The 26,274-nt window shown below is 43.6% G+C and overlaps 2 protein-coding genes across 3 annotated transcripts; both read left to right on the forward strand.

Moving 5' to 3' along the window:
* Window positions 1-1,019: 1,019 nt before the first annotated feature.
* On the forward strand, window positions 1,020-3,565 carry LOC117832092 (heat shock 70 kDa protein 1). The gene is made up of 2 exons (XM_034711065.1): window positions 1,020-1,189; window positions 1,475-3,565. The coding sequence occupies exon 2, from the start codon at window positions 1,494-1,496 to the stop codon at window positions 3,411-3,413; it is 1,920 nt and encodes a 639-aa protein (XP_034566956.1). The 5' UTR covers window positions 1,020-1,189; window positions 1,475-1,493; the 3' UTR covers window positions 3,414-3,565.
* Window positions 3,566-5,344: 1,779 nt separating this feature from the next.
* On the forward strand, window positions 5,345-25,314 carry taok2a (TAO kinase 2a). Of its 2 annotated transcripts, none has more exons than XM_034711063.1 (20): window positions 5,345-5,812; window positions 10,628-10,768; window positions 14,532-14,603; window positions 15,424-15,525; window positions 15,684-15,729; window positions 15,819-15,915; window positions 16,081-16,194; window positions 16,293-16,384; window positions 16,471-16,564; window positions 16,698-16,779; window positions 17,073-17,243; window positions 17,358-17,567; window positions 17,651-17,779; window positions 18,111-18,347; window positions 18,449-18,577; window positions 18,659-18,862; window positions 19,029-19,268; window positions 19,373-19,594; window positions 19,952-20,134; window positions 20,212-25,314. In XM_034711063.1, the coding sequence occupies exons 2-20, from the start codon at window positions 10,637-10,639 to the stop codon at window positions 21,085-21,087; spliced, it is 3,432 nt and encodes a 1,143-aa protein (XP_034566954.1). In that variant the 5' UTR covers window positions 5,345-5,812; window positions 10,628-10,636; the 3' UTR covers window positions 21,088-25,314. The 2 variants fall into 2 exon arrangements, with proteins under 2 accessions (XP_034566954.1, XP_034566955.1); XM_034711064.1 differs by having other exon boundaries at window positions 19,373-19,585.
* The last annotated feature ends 960 nt before the right edge of the window (window positions 25,315-26,274 follow it).

Here is a 26,274-nt window from a genome sequence, read left to right on the forward strand (position 1 = left end):
AGTTATGTTTTCTAAATAAATATAATGTAACAGAATGTACTCCTATGCAGTCTTGACTGCATTTATATATTTTGAAAATACAATGTTTTGAGATTTTTTAAGAAGTACTTTGAATACTTAAGTATTTTTAAAAGGAAGTATTTCAGGGCTTTAACTCAAGTCATAATCTGACAGAGCATCTTTCACTTGTATTGGAGTAATATTTGACCTGGGGGATCTATACTTTGACTTAAGTAATGAAGCTGTGTACTTTGTCCACCACTGTTTATGGGGGATCCTACGGAAGAGGATTCGGGCCACTGAAAAAAATTTAAAAAATTAAAGGCACTATGAGGAGTTTTTCACCAGCTGAGAAACAGACTGAAACCAACACTGATGCCTCTTTATGACCTTCAAAAGCAAACAACAACACTGATACCTTCTCTGTTGTCATTTTTAATGCCTTAAACCACTCAGAAGGGGTAGGTGTCAGGCCACATGATTGACATTTGGCTTTAGAATCACCCTTTTCCGGCTGTTTTCATGGCAAATAATCACATTGAGTGATAAATCTGGCTGTTAAAAGACAGCAGGGTGAGGTTTTTGTTGAAAACAATACTTTTGCATGTACAGAACAAGAGATAAGAGGTATCACTTTGTCCACAATGGGGCGCAAAGCAGCTTTAAGGTCAATTTTTTTTTTTAAATTATTATTATAGAATTCTGAGAAAAAAGTCAGAATAATAATTTTTAAAAAAAATATTTTGACCTTAAATTTTATTTTTGTCAGTGGCCCTAATCCTCTTCCGTAGGATCCAGTGTGGTATGTGTTTTTGGTAAATGTTCAAAAAAGAGAAAATGCAATAATAACCTCTCCAGCAGCTTCTGGTTCATTCGAGAGAGTTCCAGGGAAGCTGCTTCAAGTGTTAGTGACGTGTCGTGTTTCACCTTCACAATAAGACGAGGGCATGATTATTCCTACTGAACCACAGCGTAGATTCATTGAGTTACCTTTTATTTTGAAGTCGTAAACCGGAAGTGAGGAGTCTCCACGTGCGATACTTCTAGAAGCTGCCAGACTTTCAGCTTCCACAGATAAGAAGCGGCAGGTCTGAGACAGAGACAGTTTCAGACACAGACCAGACCTCAGAGGAAGATCCAGAGAGAACGGAGGAAACTAACCCTCTTCACAGAACATTCAACTCTAACTGTAAGTTCACCACCGGAAGTTACTTTACTTTGAAAATACGACTCTGTAACATTTGTAAAAAAAATAGGACTTTTATTTTGAGTTAATGTAATTGTAATGAATTGTTAGATGCAAATGAGGAGCACATTTTAAATGTTTTTGTACTTTTTCCTAAATGTACTTCCAGTTCCTGCTCAGACTAATGATAGTAAACATGTGTGTAGTATATGTGCTGTGACAGAGTAGAGTGTGTGCAGTAATGTGTTCATCTTTACTTTCCTAAATGTTGATTTAACTGTTTTACAGGTGACTATCTTTAGTAAAAATGTCTTCAGCCAAAGGTGTAGCGATCGGCATCGACCTGGGCACCACCTACTCCTGTGTGGGGGTTTTCCAGCATGGAAAAGTAGAAATCATCGCCAACGACCAGGGCAACAGGACCACCCCCAGCTATGTGGCGTTCACTGACACAGAGAGGCTCATTGGGGATGCAGCTAAGAACCAGGCGGCTCTGAACCCCAGTAACACCGTGTTTGATGCCAAGAGACTGATTGGAAGAAAGATGGATGATCCAGTGGTGCAGGCTGACATGAAGCACTGGCCCTTCAATGTGATCGGAGATGGAGGAAAGCCCAAAATCCAGGTGGAGTACAAAGGGGAGGACAAAGCCTTCTACCCTGAGGAGATTTCCTCCATGGTCCTGGTGAAGATGAAGGAGATCGCTGAGGCCTACCTCGGCCAAAAGGTGTCCAACGCAGTCATCACAGTCCCCGCCTACTTCAACGACTCCCAGAGGCAGGCCACTAAAGACGCAGGCGTCATCGCAGGACTGAATGTCCTGAGGATCATCAACGAGCCCACGGCAGCCGCCATCGCCTACGGTCTGGACAAAAGCAAGTCAGGAGAACGTAACGTCCTGATCTTTGACCTGGGCGGAGGCACCTTCGACGTGTCCATCCTGACCATCGAAGACGGCATCTTTGAGGTGAAATCCACAGCTGGAGACACTCACCTGGGTGGAGAGGACTTTGACAACCGCATGGTCAACCACTTTGTGGAGGAGTTCAAGAGGAAACACAAGAAGGACATCAGCCAGAACAAGAGAGCCTTGAGGAGGCTGCGCACGGCCTGCGAGAGGGCCAAGAGAACCCTGTCGTCCAGCTCCCAGGCCAGCATCGAGATCGATTCTCTGTTTGAGGGCACGGACTTCTACACCTCCGTCACCAGGGCTCGCTTTGAGGAGCTGTGCTCCGACCTGTTCAGGGGAACCTTAGAGCCGGTGGAGAAAGCTCTGAGAGACGCCAAAATGGACAAGGCCCAGATCCACGAAATCGTCCTGGTGGGAGGCTCCACCCGAATCCCCAAAGTCCAGAAACTGCTGCAGGATTTCTTCAATGGCAGAGAGCTGAACAAGAGCATCAACCCAGACGAGGCGGTGGCGTACGGTGCTGCCGTCCAGGCCGCCATCCTCACAGGTGATACCTCTGGGAACGTTCAGGACGTGCTGCTGCTGGACGTAGCTCCTCTGTCTCTGGGTATTGAGACAGCCGGAGGAGTCATGACAGCCCTGATCAAACGCAACACCACCATCCCCACCAAACAAACCCAGGTGTTCAGCACCTACTCTGACAACCAGCCCGGGGTCCTCATCCAGGTCTACGAAGGGGAAAGAGCCATGACCAAGGACAACAACCTGTTGGGCAGGTTTGAGCTGACAGGACTCCCACCTGCTCCCCGAGGGGTCCCACAGATCGAGGTCACCTTTGACGTGGACGCCAACGGCATCTTGAACGTGTCCGCGGTGGACAAAAGCACCGGCAAAGAGAACAAGATCACCATCACCAACGATAAGGGCCGACTGAGCAAAGAAGAGATCGAGAGGATGGTGCAGGATGCAGACAAATACAAAGCTGAGGACGACCAGCAGAGGGACAAGATCTCTGCCAGGAACTCCCTGGAGTCGTACGCCTTCAACATGAAGAGCAGTGTGCAGGATGAGAACCTGAAGGGCAAGATCAGTGAGGAGGACCAGAAGAAGGTGATCCAGAAGTGTGATGAGACCGTGGCCTGGCTGGAGAACAACCTGCTGGCTGAGAAAGAGGAGTACCAACACCAGCAGACAGAGCTGGAGAAAGTGTGCAACCCCATCATCAGCAAGCTGTATCAGGGAGGAGCGCCTGCAGGCAGCTGCAGAGAGGAGGCAAGAGCCGGCTCCCAGGGGCCCACCATTGAGGAGGTGGACTAAAGTGGGCCCTGATGAGGACTCTGATTTCTTTAACTGATTAATATATCAAAATGTAAATATTTAAAAATGGGTTATTAATCAGAACTGGGTTTCTGGATGTATGTTTACGGTTTCATTGCTGGAAAGTGTAATAAAGATGATTTATAAATACACCTAAACGCCTCTTTATGTTTGAACTTGCATTTATTCATTGGTATTAGTTGAGTTGAGTACTAAACAGTAACAATTACCTGCTGAATGCACAATGTTTTCATATCCTTAACTTGCATACGTGTTAGAATATATATGTACTATTATAATATAATTTTCTGCACTTATTACTTTTCAAACATGCTTTATAAACATATTACCAACTTTTTTTAAATTGGAAGGACGAGGGGAAGCATTAAAACAAAGTGTTGCAGCACACAGAATATCCACTAGATGTCACAGTTTCACTTTGGAGGCGGTACACTCACCAGCAGTCTTGATGTGTTATAGATTTTAGAAGATGGTGATCCTAAGACTATAAACCATTTCAGAATTTTCTATATAAAAAATATCATCAAATGCTAATTATATTATATCCTGAGAACAAATTTATATTTTAGGCCACTATTTGTAAAAAAATTAAAATTGCATTTCATCTATGTAAGGAATTTCCCATTGAGAATGTGGACAGTTCATCTCCTCCTGTTTTAAATACTCTTCAGCTTTAGTGTGTCCATGTGATACATCTCCACAAAAGAAAGGGTTTGAATAACATTTTAACTGTTTTATGGGAAAACTGCTTATTTAAAGCTTCTCTATAAGCAGTGGTGGACATTGACAAATTAAATTTACAGAGCAGATTTCACTGAGATCAGGCCGTTCATTTAGAGGTGGTGATGATGGCTATAATTCTTCACCTAAGCGCCCACGGCCATATCATCCCGCGTGATAAAGGTTTCTGAATTCTCCACCTGAGCACCCATGACCATATCTTCAGCCTGTGTTAGAGGTTTCTGAAATGAAGAATGATATGTATCGTTTCAAATGTTCTCCCTGTTTCCCACTCTGCCCAAACATACAAACATTCACTGTCCTTAACGTTTGTTTCATTCCAGATCAACATTTCAAACTAAGGTGTCTGAGCTTGGAGTAACTTACTGTTTTTATTCCATGGTGTAGTTTTTAGAGATTTCAAGTAATGGTTCCTAAATAAACATAATGTAACAGAATGTACTCCTATGTAGTCTTGACTGCATTTATGTATTTTGAAAATACAATGTTTGGAGATTTTTTAAGAAGTACTTTGAATACTTAAATATTTTTAAAAGCAATTACTCCAGTACTTTAACTTGAGTAATAATCTGACAGAGCAACTTTCACTTGTATTGAAGCAATATTTGACATGGATTATCTATACTTTGACTTAAGTAATGAAGCTGTGTACTTCGTCCACCACTGTCTATGGGGGATCCTACAGAAGAGGATAAGGGCCACTGAAAAAAAAAAATTAAGGTCAAATTTGAATTATTTTGAGAAAAAGTCAGAATTCTTAGATTAAAGTCAGAATTCAGAATTCTGACTTTTTTCTCAGAATAATAATAATAAAAAAAAATTCCCCTTAAATTTTTTTTGTCAGTGGCCCTAATCCTCTTCCGTAGGATCCAGTGTGGTATGTGTTTTTGGTAAATGTTCAAAAAGGAGAAAATGCAATAATAAATGTTTTTCATTGGACCTTCATGCTTCTCCTTATTCAAACCCAGCATGAGATTAATGTGAGTGAATGAAATGTGTACGACAGTGAGTGAGTCTTGTAAGAATAATCATTAAATCGAGCCTTAGAGGCAGTTTGCACCATGGTTTGCACCATGGTTTGCACTCCATCACTAACATTATCTAGGTCAGTTTATTTATACCGCTACATCTGTGAAACGGAAACCTCACCGGAAATAGAAATACTGAGTTTCCGGTCAGCACTAAGCCCCGCCCCTCAGTCTGAGCCATCTTAGAACAAAAAACGGTCCAGAAACACTCCGAGCTCAGGATGGGGCGCAGACATTAGGCGGGATCAGTTTGTTTTAATAACCTGAGTGGAACGGGACAGCATGCTGGAGAGTGGAGCTCCACGGAGGAACATCAGCCACACCCCGTTACTAAGCTAACCTCAACATTAGCTCCGAGCTATCACAGCTAAGCTAGCCAATTAGCCGAGGCTAGTCACAGTCTCGAGGTTCCGCCGAACCAGCAGATAAAACTATAAAGTGTTTAAATATTTAACTGCCTCACTTGAACCAGGAGGAACTAAAGCAACGATGGGCCGAACGTAGAACTGATTATCTACAGAGGAGACACCAGGACATGAGGAGAGAGGCGCGCTAGCTTGGCTGCTAACAGTTGTTTTCCGTTCCCCAGTGGAACCTCCAGAAGCCGCGGTGAGTGAAGCTACATCTGTTAGCTCTAATGCTAGCTGACTCAGTTAGCTTCCTGAGGGCTCAAACTTCTGATTTATCTCTAATCCTTCATCTTAACCCTCCTGATGTGTTTGTTTCTCAGGGACAGCAATAATGTTCCAGGGTCAATTTGACCCGGGGCATGTTTAATCATCAAAAAGAGTCAGAACACCCCAAAAAATCCCAATAAACATTTATTTAATCTCATTATTAACTCCATTAATACATATTTAAATCAATATCCAGTGCAATAGTGTTCTTCAATCCTCAGATCATGGTTTAATGAGGACATCTCACTCGCCTTTAATGAAAATTCATGTTAAAATCAGAATCAGAGTCAGTAATTCTATATTTATCCCTGGGGGAAATTCAGTAAAATAGGATTAGGGGGAAATATGTCCCACAGTTGCAAAGAAACATTAAGTATTTGACACTTCTGACCCCTTTTAGCATCGACTTTGACTGCCAGGTCAAATTGACCCACAAGCAGCATCTATATCTGTAAATGCATACAGATATAGCAAATATGTGAAATCTACCATTTTCATTTTATATGTTCATTTCACCTTTTAAACCAAGCAGAAGAAGTTTCATACAGAAAAAATACTTTAATTATTTTACCTTCCAAAAGGGTCAAATTGACCCGCAACATACCAGGAGGGTTAAAATACATTAGGTGAAATCAGTTTTAGCTAAACGTTTAAAGCATTTCATTTGGATGGGATGTTTTATCTTCTTTTATTTAGTTAGCTGGATTTGAGACTACACAATGAGACGGATAGTTAAAATATTAAAGATGTGATTCAGAGAGTAATAACAACAAAAGAAGGGTTCACTTGTGATGAATACTGTCACAGTTTGTCCTGTGTTATATGTTGGTTTGTATGTGAGTGTATGTCGGTCAGCTCAGTGGTTACACAGTAAGGTTATCATTAGATATCGCTGTCATCTACAGTCAGCATCATTCATCTGCATGTAAAATCGTTAGGTGAATAATAAAATACATATCATGCAACATGTTACATCCTGGATGATGGGATTGTGAAATCTTAAACATCTCTGCACTTGCTCACAGATGTACGGTGGCCCTGAAGTGCAAATCAGAAAACACTACGACAATTCAGAATTCAGGGTACCTACTTCTTCTGGTTTGGTTCTGCTTGGTGCCGTTGTGATTTGCACTTCAGGGCCACCGTACAGATGTGACGTTGCAGGCCACATCTTTTCCTGTCTGATGATTGATACTGGTTTGCATTGATGAGGCTTTCTAACAGGATGGAGACGAGGCTGTTTTTTGGTGTTGCCTCAGACGCATCTTTACTTTATAGCTCTGAGCTCGAAGGGTTGATGTAATGCTTATGTAAACTCAGAAATCCACGCCTCGCATCTTGTGTGTCTTTATTTCCTTTTTAAACAAGTCTGGAGGGATTCAGAGTTAAATATAAACACTGTTTGCATTGGGAGTTAAGGCATCCGTGTGATCACGGGGAGAAGTATTGTGCTCTCACCTTGTTTGCTCCCATAGGGTTGGCTCACAGACAACTGGCAGTGTTAGAGTTACAACATTCATTGTCATAGATAGACTCTGGTATACTTTAAAGGATGAATGTGAATTTTGAATTAAGAAGTTAAAAAATCAAGTCGCTAATGTGACTCTTATCTCATCTTTAAAATGTATTCCTTCTGTTGTTTTTATGAGCACCTGGTTGTAATGTGGTTTTCGGGCGTCTGAAAGTACGACTCCCATAATAATATTCCAGATAACTTAAGAAAGCAGTAAGTGGCAGTTGTTGATAAAAAGGGTGCGGCTCTGAGATTCAGAACTGGAGTACAACTCACAAACTTCTGCAGCACCAGCATGTCTATCATATCTAACTAGAATATCTACAACAACTTTGCACAGTCTCTCTCTCTCTCTCCTTGTCTTCTTGAATAAAGGGCGAATAGTTAGCAGTGATTAAATCGCATTTCTGCTCGTTATGCCGATCCCTAATACTTCATTGATTATATCTCTGACTACATTTCGTTACCTCATCGTTTGTTATCCAACACTCTATAAAAGAACAAACCTCCATGAACGTTTTGAAGGTGTTGTTTTTCTTAATTGAGCTTATAAATACTTCCATGTCCTCTCCTTGTTCCAGCTCCACACTCTCATTCACAACAGGGAGCTTCTGTTATGCAAAACTGTTCCCAAGTCAGGACTGCGAGCAGCCATGTGACATCGGTCCTTAACGATGAAGAGGCACCAAATTTCAGTGATTCATTCTGTTTTAAAAAGCGTTGACTGACAGTGTTTCCTCTTTCTTTCTTTGTCTGTCCTTCAGTTTCTTATTTTACCTCAAAGTGACGATGAGTTTGTTTTTTCCACATGAGTTATGGAAACTGCCTCGAGTGCTTTGTGTTTTAACTTGCAAGGAAAAACTCTGTTACCTGAGGAATGGGGAAATGGAGGACAACAGTGAAGCATTTTAAAACGCACAAACTGAACAAATTTCCTCTGAGTCATAGACACCCCGACTTTGGTTTATAGCACCATTGTTCTATCTGTCGTTGCAGTGATTTAGTGCTGTGTAACAGGCTGACTGATCTCTCCATAACTCAATCATATTGATCACAGCTCTGTATCAGCTTCCTTGTATCCCTCAGCTCGAGCTTTAAGTAATGTTGCATGTAGAGAGAGGAACGTGAGGTGAGCTGTCCTGATAAAGGTCCCTGCTTGGATCAGACTCTCAGTGATGGTGAAGGTAATTAGGATGCCCCATTTTCTCCCTTTGTATTTAAAGAGCTTGTTGTGTTCTTCCTGTAAACCAACACACCCGTGTCTTTCCCATTCCAGAGATTGGTTGTTATTCTTGTGATTGCAGACAGTAGCTGCCTGCAGGCGTCTGCTGCTGCTGCTGCTTCGCCTTGAACACCATCACATAATATAAGATTGGAAATTGGTTCACTGCGTACCGACGAAACTCTGGGTCAGAGTGGGAGGGTGGGAATATGTCTTCTTGTCTAGCACAGATTTACAAGCGCTCTTACACACAGCAGCCAGCATTAAACAGGGACCCCGAGGCCCGTTTTAGTGCATTCATGGATCCACAGAGGCCTTATTATGATGTCGGCTCTCCTCAGGGCTCCAGCTGACACTCAAGGATGAGCAGCTACATTAACCCCATTATAAAGTGATGCTGCGTTTGTCAATAACCCCGGCTCAGCGTGTAGGCTGAGATCACATTCAGGGGGCTGATTTGGTCACATGATTGGATGCTAGGCTTGGGTTTATTTTTATCCATCTTTGATTTGAGTTGGATGGTAAAGGACTACAGCTCTGCTGGTTTCTGGTGCACTGCGAGCTTCACAAGTTTCCTGCGTTTAAATCTGTAAAGATCTTTTTGTTCTCTCCGCCCCTCGTTTGTCTCGTTGTCCTCTAACCTTCATCACTGTAAGAGTTTCACATAAAGAATGGACTCATTGAAATGTCTGGTTTTAGAAATAATGATGTCCACTTTCTATATTTTCCAGCTTGGTTTCCAAACAATGGCAGATTTAATGAGTTCATCTGTGTTGAATGCTACAAGTTCTTCATGGTCAAAATTCTTCTAGGGACATTTTCAGTCTTTGTGTCGGTCTCTAGAGATCAGAAATGGACCGTCATGTTCTCTACAGTCTCATGACGACCTTCATGGTTGAAACATTGAAAGGGAGGAGGCTTTGTCTCCCCCCCCCCACGTCAGCTCTCACTCTCTTTGTCCTCATGTTTAGAACCAAACCCTCCATTTTCTCCCAATTAAACATCACAGCGTCTTCATGACTGTTTCATGTACTCATGTCATAACTTCTCAGCTGGTTGCTGCCCTACATAGATCAGCTGTGGGAGATAAAGGCTTTTCTCTGTATGCACAGAGGTGCAGAGCCCAGAATCAACCACTCATGACATTCCTGAAATAGTACGATTTTCTTAGAAATACACCGTACACTTGGAGTATCAGGGAAGCTGGTTTTAGGATTCTGTAAATAGGTCATTTTTCCAGAGCAGAAGAATGCATTTTCCAGGGTGTTTAACACATTAATTAGACGCTTTCTTTCCAGCTGAAGTGGAAAACTGACCTTAAAATCCCTCAGAACAAAATGGGTACAGAGTCTAGAACACCAAGCGGATGTTCTGACAGCATAACTCTTAGACAGGACCTGCTGTACCTCCAGAAGCCCGGCTTTTTAACACATCCCTCAAACTGAACATTTCAGCTGTTAGCAGGCATTCAAGTGTTAAAAACCTGGGCCCAGTGTTTCATATTTAGGGGTTTAAATGAGTAATACTTTGGAGGTGTTCCAGTAGATCCAGCTTCAGCCAGACACCGTGAAACTGGCCCGTTACCTTTTTACATAACCCTGAAGGGGAACGCAACAAAACAAAGTACATCAACTAATCCACTGATGGTCTCAAGTTGTGTTTCCAAGTTTCAGGTTTCTGGTGACGCTACAGAAAAGATACAAAGACAGACCTTTTCATTAAACAAAGATCAGTCACTGCTCTAAACAGCTCCAGATTCTGTAAACAGTGATTTAGCCTCACAGACACAGGAGCTGCTGGTCTGCCGCTGCCTTCAGAGGCTGCTCTCATGATATTCTGTCACTGCAGTGTTTAAAACCGTTTGATTTAAATGCAATTAAACAACAAACTAGGCCACGGAGGCAGCAGCAGCAGACCAGCGGAGACTCGAGGTCTGCATGATGTCATCTTGCTTTGACTTTTTTTGCTCTTTCCCCTCCCAGCACTAATCTGAGCTCTCACCTCTCCTGCAGGCCCTGGCCATGCCCTCGAGTGCACGGGCGGGCAATCTAAAAGACCCGGATGTGGCAGATCTCTTCTGCAAAGATGATCCAGAGAAGCTTTTTGCAGACCTGCGAGAGATCGGCCATGGCAGCTTCGGGGCTGTTTACTTTGTGAGTGGGACATCAAATCCTCTAACGTTTTGTGGCAGTTGTTGTTTTGACTGTTCATGCGTGTCTTTATCTTCAGCTGAGCCTTCGTGACGATGAACTGTGAGCTCCATGAAGCCTGGTGCTCGGTCCCTGATAATGCAGATTAACTTACATTAATAACATTTGTGTTGTGATGCAATCAAAAGGGAAATTCACCCCCCATAGTCTTTACAGGTGGAAGAATAGCACCATGGATATCTCTACTCAAACACACCAGTAACATCAACACATTAAAGACTATAGTTATTATTTTGAGCTTTGCCTCTTTAACCCATAACCTCATACTTGTAGATCATCTGGTATCTACATCTATACGTCTTGTGAAGAGAGTTAAAGGTTTGGCTTTCAATGACGACACTAAGATGTTGAATCTTGATATTTTGATGACCTTATTGATGTCATTCATGAGATGCTAGCTTGCTTGAACAGGCTCCTTAAGTCCATCCAAAGTTAATGCTCAGAATCTGCAGTCATGATCTTGTTTTGTTTCACAGCTTCTATAAAAAGTGAGAGACTTGTTTGCTTCACTCTGTGGCTGTTTCTAGAACTCAGGACTGAGTGTTTCCTGAGGTCAAACTCTGCTTTTGTTGATAGATAAACTGTCATAAAACATTAATACTGATAGTATTATATGAGTTTATATAAAGGAAGTATGCTACAAGTTTCCAGGCTGACTGCATCACTACAAATCCATCACTTTTCTTCCTCTGTCTTCAGTTTGTCACGTCTCTATTGTGGTGTTGTTAACACAGACATGTCAGTGCTTCACGTCTCTGAATGAGCACAACAAAGATGTATAAATCAACACTGTGAGCAAAGCATACAGCCCTGACAGAGCACGTTCCCCTATCTACTGATTTGCAGATAGTCTTCTGTTTTCCTTGCGAGTCCAAAGCACCACGATGTGATGTTCCTGTTGCTGGAATCAAACTGTCTGATCTTTAACCCTCTTTTCAAGCAGTTCTTTTTTAAAAAGCTCTCTGAGTCCAGGAGGCATGGGTGTTATTTTGTGTGGGCTCCTGAAAGACAGAAATATCCGTCTTCATCTGCATTTTGTTTTTTAAGAAGGTAGCTGTGAATCTTAAAACCACCCCCCCCGCCTCATTACACAAACAGCGGGAACCCGGCTGTACTAAGCCGGTTCATTGTACCTGCAAATTATTCTTCAGACTGTGTGGCAGACTAACACCTCCACTGTGTTAAACTGAGGGTCTGAGTTTCAGAGGATCCTTAAAGGACCATTAGAGACGTGCTGCAGAAATAGAGACGTGCATTTATTTGCATCCATTAAACGGGAGTGCTGCAGCTCCTTACAAGGAGAGCAGGGACCCAAACAGAAGAGAGGTCTTTGCAAACATCATGACAGTGACTGTGTCTGAAACTGCATACTACAACACTTCATACGTAGTATAGAGTCATACTGTGTAAGGGCAGGAGTCTCTGGGTCTCACGATAGAATACCAGATACTTGGCCCACGATAACGATAATATCACGATACTGAGATAATCAATATATTGCAAAGAATGACGTAACGATCCACTGCGGTACGGAGCAGGACCACCAGACCGCTGGAGTCATGTGACCGAGGTTTCCCCTGGGTAATCACTGAATCAAGGATTCTCCTCCTCCTCCTCTCCTCATCCATGTTGTCTTCCTGGTCCTCTGAAAACCTCTGAGCTGTTGACTCCAGGCCTGGCTCCGCTCATCATGACTTTGGTTTGTTGTTGTAGTTAAGTGAAATACGATCTGGTGATAACACAGAGTGTTTTATTCTGAAAATTAACCGGATGTTTTCATTTTGTTTTGGTGAAACCTGACTTCCTGTCCCGCTCCATCTGCTCTGTTGAGATTGATGCGTCGTGCTCCTGCATTTGGGACAAATAGAGGTCTTGTGTATCTGATCCGGAGGACTCCGACCTGCCGGATCAGAGACTTAGCCGGAACACAATGGAGCGGATCCAGTGGAAGTTAACACATTGACTAGAATAGAAACCTATCAGATCTGGTGCTGTGATGGATCAGAAAGGGACCTGGTTGAATTAGTCCATCAGTTCTAAGTTTTATATCTGGTTAAAAGCTTATTTAAATAACCAGTTTTATGCTGTTGTTGAATCCTGTACTCAACCTGAGGGCGTGTCAGTTTAGAATCAGAACACAGAAAAGGAAACACGTCCTTCATATTTGGTTTCAGACTCAGAGTTCAGAGTTTCATGCTCGTCATTATTCCTTTAATTTCTCAGGGACAGGGCACATCATGATGTCATAGCCCGACTCCATGTTATTACCATTTCATGCAAACATAGCTAAACGGTTAGATCACAGGGTACAGCTGCTGTTTAAAATTAGGAAACAAGTCCAATCCATGAGGCACGGCATGCCAGTTAAAGGAGCAGAGCACAGACTTTGTCAGCAGACGGGAGCATGAGACGATACTTCTTATTTGAATTCTCTATAACAGGCCTTATAGATTATTCTGTGTTCACCTGACAGAGTCTGGAAAGGAAATCTGATGTTGTATTTATAGTTAATGGCGTACTCTCTTTTCCTTTCATGAGTTGCTGTGGTTTATTTGCATGTATAACATTTTAGCTGAAGGTGTCTGGATCCCAGGGACATGAACGTTTAATAATCAGTCACCTAACAAACAGAAACATCCACGCCTGCTCTGTCTGACTGTTTATTATAGCAGAACTCTAAAGGGTTAATCTTCCTCCTGATATTTCAGACAATACATCGTGTTGCATCATTGAGTTGTTTACAATCTGGGGTACAACTGACCTCAGCGTCGGTGCATCATGACTTTGTCTGGTGCAGCATCACTTAGGATTTAGGATTAAGCTTTTTGGAGGATTAAGCTGCTGGAATAGATTTGAGAATATATGAGCATCTTAACCAAAAAATGAGTAATGCAGTTTGGATGAAATGGATCACTGTGTTCAGTCTTTGTCCTCGCTGAAACGGTCGATCTTCTGGCTCCACCAAGTGGTCGAAAACCTCTCCTCCTCCACTGCAGGGTTTAAAAACAGAACTGAGAGAGGAGAGGAGGTGATCGTACCTCTGAGGATGATGGTGTTCAGAGTCGTTTACTCGCTCTTCACTAACTGGGTTACAGCCAGCTTACTCCAGAAATCTCATTCCTTAAACGTGATGAAGACGCCTTGTTTCTGTAATCAGGGTCAGGGATTAGAGGAACCTGATTCCTCCTGGACGACTCGATCGCTTCTTCAACATGTGTCCATATTTCTAATCTGTATTTCTACACATAGCTGTCCAGGACGCCTGCTGGAGTCAAATATCCTCACTTGTAGAGAGACTGTATATCCTGTGTGTGTTCATATATATGCAGCACACTTTCAAAGGTCTAGATGAGTCCATGTCTCATTAGGGCAGGACTGATTTGGCCCTGACTTGATAAGAACAGGTGTCTACACAGTATTTGTCAGGTGATCATAATGTTATAGCTGATCAATATTGAGCATTTAGAAGCATCAACTTTCTCTCTCTGACCTTTTTGCTCTTCTATATGTCGGATAAAAGATCCAGATTTTCAAAATAAAGTTCCTTCATAGGAAAGAAAACTGGCTTCTGGTTTTAAACAAAATGTTTTTAATTAGATTTTTCTGTTTTATTTGATTGAGTAATGATTCTTTAAAGCTGTGTCTGAGTATGTTAGTATTCAGTGTGTTGTTTAGAGTAATAATTGTGTTGTTTGTTGTCCATCAGGCCCGTGACGTGCGCAACAATGAGGTGGTGGCCATCAAGAAAATGTCCTACAGCGGCAAGCAGACGAACGAGGTAAAACACTCATCCTCCTCCCGGTCCTCACCTCAACGTCTCAGAGAAATCATCACGATTATTTCAGTCAGATATCAAACAAGTGACAGAAGAGCTAACAGAGAGGCAGGCGGAAAAAAACAACAGACATCAGTGCGTGACGACAACATTTAAAGACGTGTGCTGCACCAGTTTACAAATGAATCCTTTCTGCACACCATGCAGTCGAACGAAAAGTCAAATTCCAGCTGCACAAATTCGAAGTTGAAAAGATGTCCAGACAAAATGCATCCAAACAAACATCCCTGATCAGAATCCAGTCATCACTAAGTGCTAACACAGTGATGCACTTTGACCATGTTTATACTCTGTGTGCTCTGACTGCAGGTAAAAGAGTGTTTCTGTAATGTTTTATTCCTTAAGAGGAACAAACTGAAAGCCAGAGCAAAGAATCTCACAGTTCAGTCAGAGCTCGTCTAACGCTGCAGCTGTAAAGAATAAAACCTGACAGTCTGAGACGAGTCACCTAAAAGCTTGCCCACTCAATTTGATTAAAAGCATTTTTGTTAGTTGATAGACGGGTTACCAAACCATGAAACAAGAAAACATGACAGAGTTAGATTTAATAAAAGCATGAAACAAAGAATCAGAGAGTGTGGAAATGAGACACAAGAAACGTTGATGTTCTTTCTACAGACTGCTTTGTGATTCTTCATGTTAAGCTTGATTTGTCGCCTCAGTGGAAGATTGTTGACGTGTAAACCTTTTCAGAATATGCAGAGAAAAGAAGAGAGAGAGGATAAGACACAAGATGTTTGAACTGTGTTTTTCTTCTGTTCAGAAATGGCAGGACATCATCAAAGAGGTGAAGTTCCTGCAGAAGCTTCGCCACCCAAACACCATCGAGTATCTGGGATGTTACCTGAAGGAGCACACAGCATGGGTACGTGTTGCATCACTGCATTCACTCACCTGGAGCAGCTCATAAATGTTCTGAAACTTTTTAATCCTCTAACTGTTGTCAGACGTAAACATTGATGTAACGTGAATATGAATCCTCACTGTGTGTGGAGCTCTCATGGTTTACTGCGTCTCCCTCAGCTGGTGATGGAGTACTGCCTCGGCTCCGCCTCAGACCTCCTTGAAGGTCAGTTTGACACGGGACACTCGCACTTACCTTCAGTTACTGTTCCCAAATTGTTGTTTGTGAATCACCGTGTTCTTTCGTCTTCCCAGTTCACAAAAAGCCGCTCCAGGAATTTGAAATAGCTGCTATTACCCATGGTGCACTGCAGGGATTAGCATATCTTCACTCTCACAACATGATTCACAGGTAAGAGCTTTTACACTGAGCTGGATCCTTCATTGCCAAGAAACATGTTTGCATTCTCCTCTCCTGAGGCCACCATGCCATGTGTGTTTTACGATGTTAATAAAGGTCAGAGGAACTGAACATGTTCACAACAATCACTCTCTGCACTAACTTCTGATCCTGTAGGGACGTGAAAGCAGGAAACATCCTGCTGACAGAACCGGGTCAGGTCAAACTCGGGGACTTTGGTTCCGCCTCAATCATCTCTCCAGCTAACTCCTTCGTAGGGACTCCGTACTGGTGAGTCTTCAAACTGATCATTCATGCCTCCTCTTACTTTGACAAATCTGCTTCCACTGATAAAAGTTACACAACGTTCATGTCGTTGTGTTTTTCAGGATGGCTCCTGAGGTGATCTTAGCCATGGATGAGGGCCAGTATGACGGGAAGGTGGACGTCTGGTCCCTGGGCATCACCTCTATAGAGCTGGGTACTGACCTGCTGTCTGACTCCTTTATGTCGCTGTGTTTCTGTCTCTGTGTTTATAAAGCTGAAGGTCTTGTTCTCTTTCCACAGCGGAGAGGAAGCCTCCTCTGTTCAACATGAATGCTATGAGTGCCTTATATCATATCGCTCAGAATGAAAGCCCCGTCCTTCAGTCCAATCACTGGTGAGAACATTTCCATCCCCTCCTCCTCCTCGTCTGTCTGGACTCTTCTTGCACAGCTCATTTTCCTGCTTTCACAGCTTTGTTTTGTTTTTTGCTCACTCACGTGATTTAATGTAATCTCGTCTCTCTGCAGGTCTGATTCCTTCCGCAACTTTGTGGACTCTTGCCTACAGAAGATTCCCCAGGACCGGCCTACCTCTGACGTGCTGCTGAATGTGAGAATACAGTTACAGCAACACATGCACACAAAGATAAACACATGGCTGCAATATATATACAATATACAAAACTTTTGACGTGTTTTTACTGGATACAGACGGATTCAACAGCCTGAACTTTACGCTGCAACAGTTTGCAACTTTTAATTTGAGCTATACTTTAACCAGATCAAGGGTATTGGTCCCCAGCTTGAAGCCGTGCAATAGAACTTAAATGAAAAGGATCTTTATGTCCTGCACAGTCATGAACCATGATGTGTTTCTGTGCTAATCTGCCGTCTCCGCTGCAGCATCGGTTTTTGTGCCGCGAGCGTCCTCTGACGGTGATCATGGACTTGATCGCAAGAACCAAGGATGCAGTGCGGGAGCTGGACAACCTGCAGTACCGCAAGATGAAGAAGATCCTCTTCCAGGAGACCCAACAGAACGGCCCTGTGTCGGAGGGAGGGGAGGATGAGGAGGTGAGGAATAAGGAGGGTGGAAACTCACATAGTCTAATTGGCTGTGTGGGTTTTGTTGAGTGGCATGTTTTAGTGAGGACTCCTCTAAATCCAGACCGTGTGTTTCTGTGTCAGGAGGTGGAGCAGTACCTGTTGCGGACGGGAACAGTGAACAGCATGGAGAGCTCTCAGTCCGTACCCAGCATGTCCATCTCTGCCAGCTCCCAGAGCAGCTCTGTCAACAGTCTGGCCGACGCCTCTGATGACAGCAGCAGTGAGATGGCCATGATGCAGGAAGGCGAGCACACGGTGACCTCCAACAGCTCCATCATCCACAGACCGACGGTGAACACCACCACCTGAGTTTACTCTGATGGATCCACCTTCATCTGTGTTTGTTCTAACTCTCTCCCGTGTCTCTGTCTCAGGGTCAGGATAACATCTATGATGATCCCTACCAACCAGAGATGGACCAACCGCAGGTTGCCTCAGCTGGACGCCGCCGAGTCTACTATCGCAACAGAGACCACTTTGCCACCATCAGAACCGCCTCGTTGGTACGATGACTCAGCGGATCCTCTTACGAGAGATTTGGCTTCTTGTTTGAAAGATAACTGGCAGAAAGTTTGTTTTAGGGGAGAGGGGGGCCTGAGATTTAAAACCACCTCGATGCAGGGTTGTCCTTAAAATATCTTGAATCTAATTTTGAGAAGCCTGGAGACACCACAACAAAAAGAGAACCATAGTTTCTCTTGTAGTTTGAAGCCTCTCAGAGTTAAACATTCAATCATACAGATTCAGTTTATGTCAGGTGAACAAGTTTGGGGATATCTTGGAGTATCTGAAATCAGCTCGTACTCAGCCATCATGTGTTTTTCTCTTCTCCAGGTGACCCGACAGATCCAGGAGCACGAGCAGGGCTCAGCGCTGCGAGAGCAGATGTCTGGGTACAAGCGGATGAGGCGGCAGCACCAGAAGCAGCTGATGGGGCTGGAGAACAAGCTGAAGGCGGAGATGGACGAGCACCAGCTGAAGCTCGACAAGGAGCTGGAGAATCAGAGGAACAGCTTCTCCACAGAGGTTGACAAACTCGTGAAGAAGCACCAGGCCATCCTGGAGAAAGAGGTGAGGCAGACTGAAGCTCTGCTCTGCATGTCTGTAATGAAACTACTACCATATGTGTAGCACTAAGTGATTACTGAGCGATGGTTTGTGTCCTCCTGCAGACAAAAGCAGCTCTGACAGAAGAGAAGAAGTTTCAGCAGCACATCCTGGGACAGCAGAAGAAAGAGCTGACCAGTTTATTGGAGTCCCAGAAACGTCAGTATCGCATGCGCAAGGATCAGCTGAAAGAGGTGAGAGGCAAACACTCATCCACATATTCAGACCAGGGTCAATGATTCAGGATGCTAAACCATCTGCCGTCCACTCAACAGGAGCTGAACGAGAACCAGTCCACTCCGAAGCGGGAAAAGCAGGAGTGGTTGATCCGTCAGAAGGAGTGTATGCAGCAGATGCAGGCGGAGGAGGAAGCCAGCCTGCTGCGGAGGCAGAGGCAGTACTACGAGCTGCAGTGTCGCCAGTACAAGAGGAAGATGCTGCTGGCTCGCCACAACCTGGAGCAGGACCTGCTCAGAGAGGTACAGCTGCTCAAATCCTCTCAACTGTCTATTCTTTAAAAACCAGCTCCATCATTCATCAAATATTACTCCTTAAGAGACGTTTGATTTCATGTTGTCATCATATTGAAGCAGGACTCGAATATTTTCATGACTCAGTTAAATCACTCCATGCTGTCTCCACCAGGACCTGAACAAGAAGCAGACCCAGAAGGATCTGGAGTGCGCTATGCTGCTGCGGCACCACGAGTCCACTCAGGAGCTGGAGTTCAGGCAGCTGAGCATCGTGCAGAGGACCCGGGCCGAACTGATCCGTACTCAGCACCAAACCGAGCTGACCAACCAGATGGAGTACAACAAGCGCCGTGAGCAAGAGCTTCGACAGAAACACACTGTGGAGGTCCGGCAGCAGCCCAAGAGCCTCAAGGTGAGAGGGGGACCTGATCAGACCTGATCAGACCGGGTCAGAGTGTCTGATGTTAGCATCTCTGTTTTCATTTTCTGGGTTTCTAATTGAAATCATTCTTTCAGTCCAAAGAGCTGCAGATCAAGCGTCAGTTCCAGGAGACCTGTAAGATCCAGACCCGTCAGTACAAAGCTCTGAGGAACCACCTGCTGGAGAGCACTCCCAAATCCGACCACAAGGCCGTCCTCAAACGCCTCAAAGAGGAACAAACACGTAAGCTGGCCATCCTGGCCGAGCAGTACGACCACTCCATCAACGACATGCTGTCCACACAGGCTGTGAGTAAGGCAAGGAAACCCCGCGCACCTGCTACACCTGCCACACCTACTACACCTGTCAACTACACCTGTCAGCTACACCTGTCAGCTACACCTGCACCTCAACAACACACCTACCTGCTCCATCACCACAGCTCACAGCTCACTCTCCTCAGATTTACAAATTCTAATCTTTTTATTTTTTCATATTTCAAAGACTGAAAGATAAATCTTTTCATTCATAACATGAAAATTTAAAACAATATTTAAAAAACAAAGAAAGGAAAGATCATCTTCACATTTTAACAGCAGCCTTCACATCCTCACATCAGCTTCCAGAGCTCTGACAGATTCTGATCCCGGTTCTCGTCCTGTTTGTCCCCACAGCTGCGGCTGGATGAGACCCAGGAGGCAGAGTACCAGGTGCTGAGGATGCAGCTGCAGCAGGAGCTGGAGCTGCTCAACGCCTACCAGAGCAAGATCAAGATCCACACAGACACCCAGCACGAGCGGGAGGTGAAGGACCTGGAGCAGAGGGTGTCCATCCGCCGGGCCCTGCTGGAGCAAAGGGTAGGATGCTGTCCTCACTCAGACGTTACACTGGTTGGTTTGAATCTTGTTTTAACTCTGTGATTGTGTGTTTTCAGATCGAGGAGGAGATGCTCTCCCTGCAGAACGAGCGCTCAGAGCGGATCCGGACTCTGCTGGAGCGCCAGGCTCACGAGATCGAGGCCTTCGACTCAGAGAGCATGCGGCTGGGATTCAGCAACATGGCGCTGAGCGGCATTCCCGCCGAGGCCTTCAACCAGGGCTACCCAACCCCCAGCCCCTCCTCGGGCTCCAGTGGCTGGCCGTCCCGACCCGTCCCTCGCTCCGGCAGCCACTGGAGCCACAGCGTCCAGAACTCCGTGTCCACCCCGTCATGGCGCAGTCAGAACCACGGCGGGGGAGGCTTCAGCCGTGCAGAGTCCATCACCTCCTCCCACGGCCTCGGCAGGGACAGCGACCCACACAAGAGCATGAGGGGACACCCTTCCTCCTCTTCATCCTCTGCTTCCTCCTCCGCCCACCATCACCACCAGCACTACCAGCACCACCAGAGCACGCCGCAGCTGTACCGGGAGAGCCATGACATCAGCAGAGAGCGTGAGCGGGCCCGGGAGTGGGTGGGAGGCGGCCACTACCCGTACCACTCCCAGAGCCACTACCACCACCACCACCTCGCTACCCACGCCTCCTCCCAGTCCTTGGCTCTCCTGCCTCCCCCGCCACCACCTCCCCCAATCTCCCTCTCCTCCAACTCTCCCCCATCCTCCGCCTCCTCCTCGTCATCGTCGCAGGGAGGCTACGGAGGGGGGAACCTGAGCGTCAGGGGCCCCAGCCTCATGGCCCTCAGGAACAGCCCCCAGCCTCTGAGGAGGACGGCCTCTGGGGGGCCGGGGGGCGGGAGCGATGGGGGTCTGAGCCGAAGCACGTCGGTCACTTCTCACATTTCTAACGGCTCTCACCTCTCGTACTCCTGAGGGCGCCTCACGTCTCCTCTCTGCTTGGATCTGTCCAACAAACAGGGCTACCAGTCACTCAGCCGGCTACTACACGGGGCGCAGGGTGGAGGGTGGGGGGGCGTAGTTAGGTAGTTTTCAGTTTTTAGCATATTTGAGGATGTTTCATCGGGCTGTAGAAAACAAACCCTTCGTTTTAAAGTCAATTTTAGCGTCTCCTTTCTTAAAGTGTGCAGGGAGAGAAAGAGAGAAGAAGCCTTTTAATCACTACAGAGCAGAAACACGAGTATTAAGTTCTCTTCCACAGAGTTGCACAGGAAGAGTCATGAAACACCTTAAAGAGAGGACATAAAGAAGTGAAACAGAGCCATGTGTTGCAAAGGGAACGAGTCAAAAGAAGAAAAGAGGAAAAAAAAAAAAAAAGGAGGACTCGTTCGTTTTGTAACACTCTGAAAACATTGCACAGTATTGAGTTTTGCAGTCAGACGGTTTAACTGCAGGAGTCGCCGGTCGGACCAGGTTCAGCCTCGAGCTCAGACCTTCTGGCCTTCAGGTTTAAAGTTTAGCAGGTCAACGGGCAACAGTCGTGAAGCTTTCACTTGGGTAGCGGTGCTTTAAAAAAACCACTGTAACTATGTATATGGCGGTCAATTGTAAACCCAGTTTTTGGTTCCTGCGTGTTTCATACGTTCAGACGAGTTCGGTCGGTTCTTTCGGGGGAGGCGGGTCGTCAGTCGACCGGGGGGGTTCTTTAAAACACGTTTCTTTTTCCTTTATAGTGATAAGATTCTGTAAATGACAATGAAAACAAACACTGCCATCTCTGTGTTGAAACTCTACCACTGCCCTTTAACTCCTCTTCACTCTGACATGTTTGGGAGCTTGTTGGCTGTCGGTTTGATCCCTCTGTGTGTCCACTCCAAATGTGCATACATTGTGGTGAAGAAAATAAGTCAGAATAAGTAAAAGAAATTCTAGTAAGCGATTATTTGATTTAAAAAAATGTTGTGAAGCTGTTTTGATAGCTGCCAACTTGTCCCTGCTCCTCTTTGGGAACCACTGATCTGATTCAAAGGAGGAAGCAGCGTCTCTAATCGTACATTAAACTCATATTGATGCATTTAAAGATGGACGACATGCCTGCATCTCCTCCTGCTGGGCAAAGTGAAGCCAAATCCAATCATGCAGGAGGCGGGCTTTATGACCGGCCAATCAGCTGATGGAGCTCCACATGTTTTGGCTTTCCATCCTCCATCTATGAAGCTGTTTTTTATTCTAATGCTCATAAGGCAGAGTTCATGACACACAGAGGAGACAGCCAATAAGAACATCCCAAAATGTCAGAGCGCTCCATCAAAGGGACGCTGCCAGAGAGTGTTTCTGAGTGAATCGAGCACTTAAACCTTCGTGCTCTGCGTGAGTGTGTGTGTGAGTGTGTGTGCAGCTTTCCCACACCTCCACCTGCCCCCCCTTCCTCCTCCTCCCCTCCTCCTCTCCACAGTTCGGTCTGCATCTGTAGATAAGATGTACATGTTACATTACAGATTAGTACATTTCAGTGCATGGAATTTGTGTACAGACAGCATTTGTATGGATACCATGCACACTACCTATTTATATAAATGCATATAAATGTAAGATACCTGTGTAAATGTAGCAGGTATACTGAAGATTGTTCACTGTCCAACACTTTTGACTTGCATTGTACTTATCAGTGTACATAAAGCACTAACTTTGAGACTGTGTTAGAGTAATAATAATGATTATTTTGTCACGTGAGTTATACCGATTTGTACTAGATGCAGACAATAGATGCTCTCATTATTATTACCTCTACTGCAGTTGTAATATTTATGTTGTATGCTAATTTTTAAGTTTTTAAAAATGTAATTGCCAATTTTGACCACTAGGTGGGGATTAAGCGCAATGTTACTGTGATAGAGCTATAAAAAAAAAAACAACAAACGCATAAAAACAGATATTAATGTTTTTAAAGGAGGACAAAAAGGACTACCTTTCCCAGCATTCCTGTCTCAGGTCTCAGGGGTGAAGGGGTCTCCAGTTCTGGGCAGGGCTGAGTTCTACTCTTTACAGTTTTTTATTTTGAGCCAGTATTAAAACGTGGAGCGTCTGCAGTCGAGCTGAATAACATTTCCTGATTCTTTCACAAAGTTTGTGCCATGATTTTTGTTTTTTTTATTTCATGTTTCGCTTTTCAAACGTCCCCACGAAAAAAACGCTGTAAGCTGCAGATTGTACGGAGCCTCAAAGTGGTCAACGTGACGTCAGTTTAAAAACCTGAAGAGCTTTTAATATGAAAGGGTGATCCTTTTACTTCATCATATAATTATCATCAGGGAGGGTGATTTAAAAAGGGATATATTTTACTTTAGGGTCATTTTTCACTCATGTTTATAATAATGTATGGTGTCCTGTAGAGGACAATAAGTCAACAAAAAAAACTGATTGGTTAAAAAAATATTTTAAAAAGGAGTGTTATCCCTGAAAAGTTTTGCAAGCAAATAAATGCTTCTTTTTTTTATTTTTCAAACATTTTTTTATGGAAACAGAAATCCAGTATTTGATTTTATCTTATATCTCCAGGACAGTAAGGAATAAATTCAACACCTAAGAAACAATGACACAAAATGCAAAGTACTGGGAAATCTAGTGGGAAAAATCAGCCATATTTTTAATCTTCTCCTTTGTGGCCTCTTTAGGCTTCCTTATAAAAAAGTCCAGAGAAGAGTAATAGTACAGATTTGATCATTCATATAACTCCTGTGTCTCATGTCGACCACTTTGAGGCTCCTGAACTTCTCAATCAAACATCTCTTGATTTCTTTCTGCACGGTCCGAATGGGTAGAAAAAATAATCATCTGCTGGCTTCCTGCAGCCGCACGCACCCAGACAGGTGGATGACAAATCAGCTGGTCTCCCTCCACCTGTCACATGACCCCCCCCCCTTCCATCCATCCATCCATCCATCCATCTCTGCTGCAGGACGCTGATCTCAGTGTGATCAGATGCTGTCTGTCATGTCTACCTCATTTGCACTGATAGTTAAAGAATGTTTGAGTGGAGGAAAAGAAGAAGCATATTTCTGTATGCAGACTAACATTTTAGTTTCTTTTTCTGTATTTGTGCAAATGTTGCTGAGAAGCTAGATGAGAGCGGGCGGGCTGGGGGGGCGGAGAAGTAGAAAGCGGACTGATGGGACAGACTGGACTTTAACAATCCCCCATGGAGACACTATAAGGAGGACAAGCTGCCTGACATGTTGGGCTCGTCTTTGTGGAGGGAAGCGTTCAGAGGAAATCCTCAAACCACCAGAAAACATACGAAACGTGAGATTTCAGTGTGCCAACTTTTAGTTTATCTTTTTTTTTTTTTTATGCATTATTTTGTACAGTTCCAGTGCTGACCATTCCTCAGTTGTGTTATTTCATTTTGCCAATTAAAGCTGCACTGGGGAGTCAGAGAAACCTCCAACGACACAGAAATATGAATACTGTTTGTACCGGCAGATAAACGTGTGCAGTTCACTGACATCAGGACTTTTGTGCATCCTTCAAGGATTGTGGGAATGTTTTGTTTGCTCAGATGGGAGGATGTGAAATCTGTCCACAGCAGCAGTCTGAATTAATCTGCTGGACTTCTTCAGTTCAACATCATGTAAATGGAAAAGCTGTAAATTCCTACGTTTACAAAGTGACAACAAACCTCTCAAAGAGCCAACTCTGTGGTGCATTCAGGTGCAGTGTGACAACGACTGAGTCCAGTAGAAACACGGTTATCAAGCAAACATGGAAGTGAAGTTTTGAGTTGCTGCTTGTTACAGATCAAATCCTCCAATCTGACTTTGAACAAGCTTCCCAGAATGCCTTGCTGTTATTCCTTTTCCCGTTATGGGTCCATATGTTTCCTTGTGCAGTCTCAATGTTTCTGCTCCTGCCTCCACTCCTACAGGCAGGACCCCCTCACCCTCCCTCCCCAATAGATACATAAACTGACAGGAAGCTCAGCTGTGAGGATGAGGAAGATGATGATGATGAGTGTGGAGATGTAGAGTCGGTGTTGGGTGGATGTGTGTGGGGAGACATGGATGGTTTGAGAAGTGTTTTTTTCAGCAGGAGATGAAGTTAATGTTCAGGTTAGATGCAAAATGTTTGGAGGAGTGTTGAGAAACGAGTTGTACAGAAACGTAACAAAATAATTTTTGAGAAATAAATGAACAAAAACAGAAACGTGTGTTGTCGTTGATGAGTGAGACGTTCAGACATTAATTACTTAAAATATGTTTGTGTCCAAGACTTAATGAGACTAACCACTTTGTTCAAAAGTGACAACTTTTAGATCCCAAAATATTCTCATTTCTCAATTTTCTTTCTCTTATTTAAATAATTCAGTGACTTCAGAAAATAGTGTTTTATTTATTCTACAAATGAGCTTATTTTACTTTAATTGGTAAAAACTAATTAAACCTGTATATAATCAGTTGTAACCAAATATATCCATAAATAATAGTCTATTAAATGAATTTAAGTGTTTAGAGATTACACTTTTTTCAAATACATTAAATTAGTTACAAAGAAAATGCAGATTAAATTAAATGCACTGTTAAAACACCTGAAAAGTTTGTTTTTCTTGGTATAAATCAGCCTGAAGTTCCTTAAAAAAATAATTTATATATTTTTATATCAGTCTAAAATAAATTGGTAAGTCAGGGAGGATTAAATAGTGTTAAAACAATATTTAAATGAGATAAACAAACAATTTATTATATTAAAATGTTTTTAAAATACAGTTCTTTAATTGTTTTTGTGTGCTGATGTTATATTTGGCTGTTTTTATTTTGCCTAAATATTTTAACAAAACTTGTCGTTTAAAATTAAACTAAACACAACCATAATAATTATCTCTAACGTGACATTAAATCTAACTTAATTCACAAATTAATTTAATATTTTTATCAATGACATTTAAAATCCTCATGTCTGCAGTTAATAATCCTCATTAGATCAGAGTTCTTCTTATTATAATTGTATTAAAAGTATAATTGACTTTATTCCTGTCTCACCTTGAGAAGTGTTCCTCTGACCTCAGAGTTAATAAAGCCTAAAAATAGCTTTTCCATCTGTTTCTGATGGATGCATTAAAGGGATGGCGCCATTGTGCCATGACGTCATCACGCAAACGCTCGGTGT

This window comes from Notolabrus celidotus, chromosome 20, assembly GCF_009762535.1.
Source record: "Notolabrus celidotus isolate fNotCel1 chromosome 20, fNotCel1.pri, whole genome shotgun sequence".
In the NCBI taxonomy this organism is placed as follows: domain Eukaryota; kingdom Metazoa; phylum Chordata; class Actinopteri; order Labriformes; family Labridae; genus Notolabrus; species Notolabrus celidotus.